The 12,008-nt window shown below is 34.3% G+C and overlaps 1 protein-coding gene across 1 annotated transcript in view; it reads left to right on the forward strand.

The window, feature by feature from the left end:
- LOC140981602 (uncharacterized) overlaps positions 1-9,556 on the forward strand; it is a 14,513-nt gene extending 4,957 nt beyond the window's left edge. Inside the window, exons 5-8 of the mRNA XM_073448027.1 lie at positions 7,171-7,268; positions 7,359-7,551; positions 8,965-9,072; positions 9,169-9,556. Of these exons, the coding sequence (XP_073304128.1) occupies positions 7,171-7,268; positions 7,359-7,551; positions 8,965-9,072; positions 9,169-9,556 (787 nt within the window). The remainder of the gene's footprint in view (positions 1-7,170; positions 7,269-7,358; positions 7,552-8,964; positions 9,073-9,168) is intronic.
- Positions 9,557-12,008: the final 2,452 nt, after the last annotated feature.

Below are 12,008 nucleotides of genomic sequence, written 5' to 3' on the forward strand. Positions count from 1 at the left end.
ATTTTTGTATCAGCAATTATGGGAAACTGATTAAACCGACTATGAGAGTCACAGAGTACCGTTATCCGCCATTTAACCGGGAAAATAAAAAGATTAAGGAAACCTGAAATAAAAACAAACAAAATTAAATGCAACACAAAAAAAATCAAGGCTCGGAAAGGGAAATAAACTCTTCTTGAAAAATTTCATTTTCTAAAAATGGTTTAAGCCTTTGTCCATTTACTTTAAAAACATCATCACTTTTAGGATTTTCAATATCCACAGCTCCATAAGTATACACATGCTTTACAACATATGGGCCTGTCCACCTTGATCGTAATTTTCTTGGGAATATGTGAAGTCGAGAATTATAAAGCAAAACTTTTTTACCAATCTCAAAAGATTTTCTAAGAATTGTTTTATCATGAAATGATTTGATTTTTGCTTTATAAATCCTTGAATTCTCATACGCGTCATTTCTGAGTTCATCATGTTCATTAAGTTGCAATTTACGCAATTTGTTGGCATCATCCATGCTTGAATTTAAAGTTTTGATCGCCCAATAAGCTTTATGTTCCAATTCCACAGGCAAATGATACTGTTTTCCATAAACCAACCTATAGGGAGACATATTCAATGATGTTTTAAAAGCTGTTCGATATGCCCAATGTGCATCATTAAGTCGCAGAGACCAATCTTTTCTATTTGAGTTAACAGTTTTTTCCAAAATTTGCTTTATCTCTCTAATAGCTAATTCAACTTGTCCATTTGTTTGAGGATGATAAGGAGTAGTTACTTTGTGAGTAATACCATATTTTTTCATTAATGAAGCAAATGGTTTATTAACAAAGTGAGTTCCCCCATCACTTATCATGGCTCGAGGAATTCCAAATCTACTAAAAATATTTTCTTTTAAAAATTTGATGACGATTTTATGATCATTTGTTCGACATGGAATTGCCTCTATCGATTTGGAAACATAATCAACTGCAACTAAAATATACAAGTATCCAAACAACGGTGGAAAAGGTCCCATAAAATCTATTCCCCAACAATCAAAGATTTCAATTTCAATAATAAGATTCAAAAGCATCATATTTCTTTTTGAAATCGCACCCAATTTTTGACAATTTTCACAGATCTTGCAGATTTCGTGGGTGTCTTTAAATGAAGTGGGCCAATAAAATCCAACTGCAAGATTTTTGTAGTCGTTTTCTTTGAAGAAAAATGTCCTCCACATGCTTCTGAATGACAAAATTTAATGACACTACTTACCTCATTGTCGGGTATGCAACGTCGAAAAATTTGATCCGGAAAATACTTGAACATATACTGATCATCCCAATAAAAGTTTTTTACCTCATTCAAAAATTTTCTTTTATCTTGAGAACTCCATTGCGGTGGCATTTTTCCTGTCACAAGAAAATTTACTATGTTAGCAAACCAAGGTGTAGTAGTAACTGAAAATAGATGTTCATCAGGAAAATTATCGTTAATTGGTGTCATTTCACAAGATGATCCTGTTACTAGTCTCGATAAATGATCGGCTACGACATTCTCGGTTCCTTTTTTATCTTTGATCACAATGTCAAATTCTTGGAGCAACAAAATCCATCGTATCAGTCGTGGCTTTGCATCCTGTTTGGTCAACAAATATCTAATAGCAGAATGATCAGTAAACACGATAGTTGTTGATCCAATCAAATAAGAACGAAATTTATCTAATGCAAATATTACAGCAAGTAGTTCTTTTTCAGTTGTGGAGTAATTCATTTGAGCATTGTTTAAAGTTCTACTTGCATAATATATCACATAAGGCTTACCGTTTCTTCTTTGACCCAATACTGCACCGACTGCATAATCACTCGCATCGCACATGATTTCAAATGGTAAAGACCAATCAGGAGGTTGCATGATAGGAGCTGATGTTAAATGTCGAATGATTTTATCAAAAGCATTTTGACATTCTTGAGTCCACTCAAATGCACTGTCTTTTGTTAAGAGGTTACAAATGGGTTTAGAGATTAAACTAAAGTCCTTTATAAACCTCCTATAAAATCCAGCATGTCCCAAAAATGAGCGAATTTCTTTAATGGTTTTTGGAGGGGGTAAATTGGCAATGACATCAACTTTTGCTTTATCAACTTCAATTCCATGAGATGACACGACATGTCCCAAAACAATTCCAGAAGTAATCATGTAATGACATTTTTCCCAATTTAAAATAAGACCTTTTTCCTCGCATCTTTTTAAAACTTTTTCCAAATTTTCAAGACAATTATCAAATGTATTCCCAAAGACAGTTAAATCATCCATGAAAATTTCCAAACAATTTTCAACCATGTCGCAAAAAATGCTTAGCATACATCTTTGAAATGTTGCTGGGGCATTGCATAATCCAAATGGCATCCTTCTAAATGCAAATGTTCCAAAAGGACATGTGAATGTAGTTTTATCTTGATCTTCGAGTGCAATGGGAATTTGATAATAACCTGAATATCCATCAAGAAAACAGTAGTATGGATGACCTGCTACTCTTTCTAAAATTTGATCCAAAAATGGTAATGGAAAATGATCTTTTCTAGTGGCGTCATTTAATTTTCTATAATCAATACACATCCGCCAACTAGATGGGACTCGACTTGTTAACAATTCACCTTTTTCATTTTTTATCACTGTGATGCCAGATTTTTTCGGAACTACTTGTGTTGGGCTTACCCACTTACTATCAGAAATAGGGTAGATAATCCCAACATCAAGTAGTTTGAGAACTTCAGTTTTCACAACATCTTTCATGTGTGGATTTAATCTCCTTTGTGGTTGTTGAGATGTTTTTGCATTTTCTTCTAAGTGAATTTTGTGAGTGCAAATTAGTGGATTAATGCCCTTGAGATCTTTTAGTGTCCAACCAATTGCATTTTTATGTCTTTTAAGCATATCAACTAATTTACTTTCTTCATCACTTGCTAGTTTGGAAGAAATAACCACCGGATATGTTTCATCTTCTCCAAGAAATGCATACTTCAATTCTTCTGGCAAGGGTTTTAACTCCAATATGGGTGGTTCGTCTTTGTTCTCATATTTTGCATCAAATTCTTTCTCTGATCTTGGTAACGAGTGATACCTGATAAAATCATCAAGATCAATTTCAATATTTTATTTAACAGTTTCAATTGAACAAATATCTAATTGATCACGATTACTCCCTTCTTGAATGTTTTCTTCCACAAGAGTTTCAATAAGATTTTCATCTTCACTTTCATCTCCTTTGTCATGTGGTTGCTTACAAAGATTAAACACATTAAGCTCCAAGGTCATGTTACCAAATGACAACTTCATTATTCCATTCCTGCAATTTATAAGAGCATTAGAAGTTGCTAAAAATGGACGACCTAAAATTACAGGAATTGCATTACAAGCTTCGATAGGTTGTGTATCTAAAACTATGAAATCGACAGGATATACAAAGTTATCAACTTGGACCAACACGTCTTCTACCATACCTCTTGGCACTTTAACAGATCTATCAGCAAGTAAAAGTGTTACCGAAGTAGGTTTTAACTCGCCTAGATTGAGTTCTTGATAAACTGAATATGGAAGTAAATTCACACTAGCTCCAAGGTCAAGCAAGGCTTTTTTAATCTTTCGTTCTCCAATAATACAAGAAATAGTAGGACAACCAGGGTCTTTGTATTTCAAAGCATTATTATTTTGAATGATTGCACTTACTTGTTCGGCTAAAAATGCTTTCTTTTTCACATTCAATTTTCTTTTCACAGTGCACAAGTCTTTCAAAAATTTGGCATATGATGGTACCTGTTTTATTGCATCTAATAAAGGAATATTAACTTTTACTTGTTTAAAAATATCATATATATCAGAATTCAAATTTGATTTTTTTGTATTTTTCAATGCATGAGGGAATGGTGGTGACACTGTCTGTTGAACCTCCTCTTCGCAAGTTATGGGTTCCACTTCCTTACCCTTTGGAGTTGATTTATCATCATCTTCACAAGGTTCAAGAATGGATTTTTCCACAACCTTACCACTTCGAAGGGTAATAACAGATTTTACCTGATCCATCGGTTGAGTTCCAGAAGTTCCAGTTTGTGAATGATGATCCTTGGGATTAGGCAGAGGTTGTGAAGGAAATTTACCTTTTTCATGAACATTAAGTGCAGATGCAAATTTAGCAAGAGTATCTTTCAAATCTGTCATGGTTTGAGCAGTTTGAGTATTGATAGACTCTTGCTTTGCAATGAAAGAATTCAATATATCTTCCAAATTCCTTTTAGGTGGAGGAACATAAGGTGCATAATTTTGAAAATTTTGTTGATTTTGGAAATGTGGTTGTGAAAATTGTGCAGCATTATCATTCCTCCAACTAAAATTTGGATGATTTCGCCAACCTGGATTGTAACTTTGAGAAAATGGTTCAAAATTTGGCCTTTTGAGATTGTTTAAAACATTGGCTTGTTCATGGAGACATTCTTTAAAAGAAGGCAAAGTGGGACAATCTTTTGTAGAATGATCACTTGTATCACAGATGTGACATGCAATTTCTTGAACAGATTTTAATTGACCATTCTTTTTCAATTCAAGTGCCTCAACTTTTCTTGCCAAAGAGGTAAATCTAGCTTGAAGATCATGTTCATCTTTGAGAGTGTACATACCTCCACCAGATGTAGGAGATTGAATCTTGTTTGATGGTTCGATTGTACCTATAGTGTCCCAATTTTGAGCATTTTCAGCTAATGAATCGAGATACTCAATTGCCTCATTTGGATCTTTATCTTCAAATGTTCCATTACACATAAATTCAACCATTTGCCTATCTTTAGGTGTTAAGCCTTCATAAAATTGAGAAACAACTCTCCAAATTTCAAAACCATGATGTGGACAAAGATTAAGCAATTCTTTATATCTATCCCAACACTGATAAAAAGTTTCTCCTTGTTTTTGAGTGAAAGTGATGATTTGCCTTTTGAAAGAATTTGTTCTATGAGATGGAAAAAACTTTTTCAAAAATTGTTGTTGCAATTCATCCCAAGTTCGAATGGATCCCGATCTAAGATTTTGTAGCCAAGTTTTAGCTTTATCTTTTAAAGAAAAAGGAAAAAGCTTAAGTCGAATGGTGTTCATGCTACAATTTAGATCATTATATGTGTTGCACACTTCTTCAAACTCTCGTAAATGCATGTATGGATTTTCAGAATCTAAGCCATGAAAGTTGGGTAAAAGTTGGATAATACCAGGCTTAAAATTGAAATGAGATGCATCAGGGGGAAAAACTAGACATGAAGGTGCACTAGTACGTGTAGGATTCATGTGATCTCTAAGTGTTCTTCGTCTATCATGATCATGTTGAGATTGAATTTCATCTTCATTTTCTTGGATGGGTTCTTCCGCCATGTTTTGTGAAAATAAAGGGTTATTTCGAATGAGTCGACCACTAAGTGTACGTGACCAAATAATGCTCATGCAAATGCAAATGCAAAAGAATAAAAACACACAAAAGCAATAAAAATTCAAATAAAGAAAAATAAACTATAAACAAAATTAAATAGACTTGAAATTAAATTATACTTCCCCGGCAACGGCGCCAAAAACTTGTTGTCACTTTGATTGTTGCACTCCCAAGAGCAGGTTGTCCACAAGTAGTATAATTCGGTGAGTCCGATATCGTATCCACAGGGAAGCTAAGGTAATTACAAGTCCACTACAATGTCTTTTTGTTTTGTTTTTTTTTTTGTTTCTTTTTAATTTTAATTGTTTGAATCTTTAATGGGTAAATTTTAATTGTTCAAATTTTAATTTAAGTAGTTGAGATTAAAGGATCCACTCTTGGTATTTTAATAAAGTTAACATTAACGAACAATATTGAAATCCACTTAATAAAATGGTTCCAATATATTAAATAATCATATTTATATTATGTTATAAATTATTATCTTATAAGTATATAATATATACCAAAACTTATAAATGTGGTCAAGTATTTATTGTGCTATATATATTTGTAAACACTAAATCAAGGTTCCCACTTTAAATGGTTGGTAAAACCAAACAAACATTTAAATGGTACCAATAAATTAATACTATGATATATTCATATATAATAAATCAAGGAATCCAAGTTAAATGGTTGGTAAAACCAAACTAACATTTAAATGGTTCCAAGAATTTAATATTATAATATATTTATATATAATAAATCAAGGCATCCACTTTAAATGGTTGGTAATACCAAACTAACATTTAAATGGTTCCAAGAATTTAGTGTAACATATAGCAACAATAAATCAAAACTCCCACTTATAAGTAGGGTATAAAAATGCTTAAAGAAATAAATATAACATAAACAATAAATAATGATTAAATAATATAAAACATAGATTCTTACCTTTTAATAACCTTATTATCATGCCAAGAGTTTCACCTTATCATCTTAACTTTAGGAAGTTAGCTATTCATTATTCAAAGTGTAAAACTTTGAATATGAAATTAACATGTTAATTGTATTTAAATGAAGAAATAAAGGAAAAATATAGAGAGAAATATTATGAACTCAAAGGTTTGTTCATAGAATGAGGGATATCTCAATACATTACAATGCACCCTTATTTATAGTAAAATTTGGGGAGACAACCACAAATAAAATATTATTTTTTTACACATAAGTCTTTATTGGTGTTCCAAGATATTATATTATATTACACATCACTTTTGAAAATCTTCTTCTCCGAATTTGCTTCTTCACATAAAAAGAAACATGTGGATAATTGAGTTGTCTAGTTGTGGTATTTTTTTCAAACGATTTGACCAAGTAATTTGAGAGATATGGTCAAAATACTAGAGCATGGTAAAACTGCCACTCCTTTGGTAACTTTATTTGTTGCTTAATTTGATCCCAATTGTGAGAGGATTTTTATCTCATGCTTGTCAACAATATTGTAGATATTATAATCAACTTTCTGTATGTCCAAGAATCATCTTAATCCCATTTGCAACGCCAAGTTTATTCTTGTTTTATCGAACCTGTAAAAAATAGTAAAAACTTGTAATTACACAACAACTTATATTTTATACAATTTATTATAAAACATATAATATTTAAACATTTAATAAAACAAAAACTATATAATTATATTATAAAACATTTAATTAATGTAAAAGTTTTATGTTTATCAGATGCATTGAGCCGAATTCAGATCTTCAATTGGGTTCTATGATTCAAAAGCCTCTGTTATTGGATATGCAGAGAAGTGAGATCGCATTGGTTGAGGAAGGTACGATCGCTCGACTTTCAGCCTTAGTTATTCGATCGACTTTGATTGACAGAATTAAGCATGAACAACTGTTGGAAACTCTTGTGTTAGACTTGAGAGCAAAGGCAGAGAAGAAGGGGAATTCTGAGTTTGGATTGAACAGTGATGGCCTGATTATATTTCAAGGGCGTATTTGTGTTCCTGTTGGTGATGCTATTCGTCGTGATGTTTTGATGGACGCTCATACTGCACCTTATTCAGTTCATCCAGGTGGCACCAAGATGTATCAAGATCTTCGTCGATTGTATTGGTAGCCAGATATAAAGAAAGATATAGCATCATTTATTTCTGAATGCTTGACTTGTCAGCAGGTAAAGATTGAGCACCAATGACCGGCGGGCTTATTGCAATCCTTACCTATACCGCAATGGAAGTGGGAACACATCACTATGGATTTTGTTGTTTGGTTGCCAAGAACTCAGAAGGGCTATAATTCTATTTGGGTGATCGTGGATCGATTGACCAAGTCATCACATTTTTTCTCTGTCAAGACGACATATTCTATGACTCAATATGCGGAGACGTATGTCCAAGAGATTGTAAGACTTCATGGGATACCCGTGTCGATTGTTTCAGATCGTGATACAAGGTTTACATCTGAGTTTTGGAAGAGTCTCATAGAGCTTTGGGTACCAAGTTGGCCTTTAGCACAGCCTATCATCCTCAGAGCGATGGGCGATCAGAGAGAGTTATACAGATTTTGGAGGATATGTTGAGGACCTGCACTATTGACTTTCCTGGTAGTTGGGATTCGAAGTTTGATATGATTCCATGTGCGTAAGAAAAGCAAACACGATTAAACATGAATCGCGCCCTCAATTCAATAACGAACAAGGATCTAAGTTGTTGTCCCGATCTTTTGAATCAAATATGGTTTGTGATATTCACCTCTAAATTAGAAAACTTAGCAACAAATATTCACGATAAAACAATTGAGAAACAGACGAATCTTTAAAGTTATTGTCTTTGACAATCCGTATGAAATCAATCGACAAACGCCACAAGAACGAATCTTGATAAATTTGATTTTTGATGAAAACAAAGCAAAGCCTTGCAAAAGTTTTTGAGAGAAAACTCAAAAAGTTTGTATAAAACTCAACAATATCTGAATAATGTCTTGATTTTCGTCCATATATGTTTCTATAATTAAGAGATATCACAAATCTAGTTTCCCAAAAAAATAAAACTCTAAAGAAGGAAAAAATTCTCGTCAAACCGCCACGTACACGGACCCGTGTAGACGTCCAGAGCTGGGTCCGTGTAGGCACTGTAAGGTACACGGACCCCATGTACAAGTCCGTGCTCGGGTCCATGTACACTCTGGATTTCTTCATTCTCGATTGTAATGGACACGGACCCCGTGTACAGGTCCGTGCTCGGGTCCGTGTAGCCTCGGTCGTTCAAAAGTCGCTTGAATCATGTTCTTTTGGCCCTCACACGTACTCCCATGTATCACGAGGCCTTCCGCACTCTGCACCTCACTTGCAAGTCCTTCTCTTTGGCTCATAAGTCCATGCAACGCTTCTTTGAACTTCTTCAGTCGTCCCCTCGTAATTGGTCCCTCCGGCAATTCTAAAGGATCCCATGCTTTCCTTGGAGCTTGACCATCTGTGTTCGCATCAAAGTTACCTCCTGTTGAGTTCACATATAATAACAGCTACCAGTCATCGATTGGCATGGCACCATATGAAACATTATATGGTAGGAAGTATAGATCACCTTTATATTGGGACGAAGTAGGAGAAAGGAAGATGTTGGGACTCGAGTTGGTTCAACAAATGGTTGATGTGGTCGCACTGATCAGACATAGAATAAAGACGGCTCAATTTCGATAGACAAGTTATGCAAATGTTCGAAGAAGGCCTTTGGAGTTCAATGTAGGGGACCAAGTGTTCGTTAAGATAGCTCCCCTCAAGGGAGTTATGAGGTTTGGAAAGAAATGTAAGTTGAGTCCTCGCTATATTGTACCTTTCGAGATTCTGGATAAGATTGGTGAAAGAGCGTATCGATTGGCTTTTCTTCCGGATTTGGATCGAGTTCACAATGTCTTCCATGTTTCAATGTTACGGAAGTATTTGTCCAATCCATCCCATGTTCTTCGACACGTAGCATTGGATCTTTTGCCTAATCTGAGCTATGAAGAAGTGCCAGTTCAAATTATTGGCCGCAAAGTTAAAGTGCTAAGGAACAAAGAAATTGGCTTTGTTAAAGTTCTTTGGAGGAATCATGTGATTGAAGACGCTACATGAGAACCGGAGGAAGAGATGAGACAACATTATCTGGATTTATTTTGAGGTAAGCAAATTTCGGGGAAGAAATTTTTATAATGGGGAGATTGTAATATCCCAACCTTTTATCCTTCTATTGTCAATGATGTTATTCTATGGTTTGGTGTTATGGATATATGGTTAAGTTATTATTGATCATGGTTATTTTTATGGTTTATGAGTATAGTTGATGGAAGGGTTGGTATTTCATGTTATAGCATCGATATGGTTATTGCATTGTATTCATGGTTATTTTTTGTATGGTTTTGGTATGGTTAAGTAGATGGTTGTCTATTTGAGGAGTTGTTATTGTTGTGAAGGTATAATGTTGGGAGTTGGATTGATGGTTTGGATGGTTTGAACCAAATAGGTAATTGGGGTGCAGAAACGGTATGAAAATTGTGGTATTTGTTACGGTTTTTAGCATAATAAATGGGATATTGATCCAAATGATATGAGGACAATTGCATTAGAAAGTTACGATCCAAGGCTACAACTTTTATGTTTTGAGTTTTGTTCAAATAGTTGAGAAAGATGAGTCAAAAGTGGCCCGAAGTGTGTTATGTATATCGTCGTACATACACTGACACATTTTGGTGTAATGAGCATAACTTTTGTCTCCAACCTCTAAATGACCTGAAACTAGTGGGAGATTCAAGAAAAAACATAGAACTACAACGTTGGCAAATTCGAAAGAAAATGTATAGTTTTGGCCCTTGGAAATTGGGTACACGGACCCATACACGGGGTCCGGATCTTGCCAAGAGAAATTTGTGATTTCAAGTGTGCACATGGACCTATACATGGAGGGGGGCACGGTATCCGTGTCTATTGCGTAGAAAACACATTTTTAAAAGTTTCTAAGCCAATAATTTAGCCATTTCACTTATTACTCTTGCAAGCCATTGACTTGGGGAGCTAGGGTTCTTCATTTATTTTCTTAGTTCCTTTCTTTCCAAGGTTTGGATCTTCAAGTTGGAGGTGTGATCTTCATATCCTCAAGAGCAAGTAACCAAGGTAAGGAAACTTATCTTTTGGGTATTTGATTGAAGTGAAGGGAATTGTGGTTTAGGCTTGAATGAGAGTTATAGGTTGAAGATGTGAAATTAATAGTATAATCTTGATCTTGAGTTGTAGGATCAACTACCAAGAAGCTATCACAACAAGTTCTATTGGTAGTATGTGGGCTTTTTCCTTGAATGCATCTCATGGCCGATATATATGATTGATGATGTTGTTATTGTTCCTAGCTCCTTTAATCCATTTATTATATATTTGCTATGTAACGCCCCAGATTCGTCGACTGTCCTCATGACAAGGCTCATCATCACCTCTCGGGCGTCCAACTTGGCGTCTAGGAGGAATACTGTTCCATAAATAACTCATACGTAACCAACATGCATAATTCCATAATTTATTTAAATGTAAATAAATATTGAACGATTAAAATCTAAACGTAAAAATACTTCATGAGAACATGCAGTTAAAAAAAATTCCGACTTTAAATAAAATACATGAATGTAAAACTTACAGACCGAAGACGTGACTTCATGAGCTTCTCGTGGTCAGTAGTAGTACAACTCTTTACAAGAACATAGGCTCTGATACCAGCTGTAGAGGCCTCTAAATACGTACTTGAAAATTTGCGGAAAATTTAAAATTTTTCTTTTTAATTAATTAAAATGCCTCATTCATAAATAAATAACTGATAAAAGTTTAACCATTCAAAATAGCAGCGGAAGTAATTGTTTGTTTGCAAGATAATAATTTAAAACAATTCAACAACGAAGAAATTTGTTTGAGTCAAAATAGTAAATGCTAAAAACATAAGGTCCTCGGGTTCCACTACTGCCGACCCAAGCTAGCTCACTGGTCCCCCCCTCGGTCTCTGCATCATCAGTACCTACAACAATCAAGTCTAGTGAGTCTAAAGACTCAGCATGCATATATCGTAAATAGCGAGTAAATAAATAATAAAATTGCATGCAAGTGAAAATATCATGTCGTGAGGCATAACGTAAAATATCGTGTCATGATTAATTATAATACGTGCATAACTGAACTGAAAATCATAGTGAAAATATTTGCTCCTTGGAGCCCTGTAATAAAATAACTTGTAATAATTTTCTTGGTGAGATTATGGTCTACGCAAGTGGCCCCTGAACTGAACTGAACTGACCGGTAACTGGCGACCGGGTGGTACAAAACTGAACTGACCGGTAACTGGCGACCGGGTGAAGTAATAATCCCATGATAGTAAAGTGACCACAAGCAATATCGCATAAATCTCAAAATGAATATTTTTCACGTAATATAATTAAATAACATAATTGAATATGAACAATTTCGATTTTCTTGCATTAAAATCATGTACTTGCGATATTTAAAAATACCTATATGGCTTGATTGAAGAGTGAAAGAAGATATAAACATG

Source organism: Primulina huaijiensis, chromosome 7, assembly GCF_012295235.1.
Source record: "Primulina huaijiensis isolate GDHJ02 chromosome 7, ASM1229523v2, whole genome shotgun sequence".
Classification (NCBI taxonomy): Eukaryota; Viridiplantae; Streptophyta; class Magnoliopsida; order Lamiales; family Gesneriaceae; genus Primulina; species Primulina huaijiensis.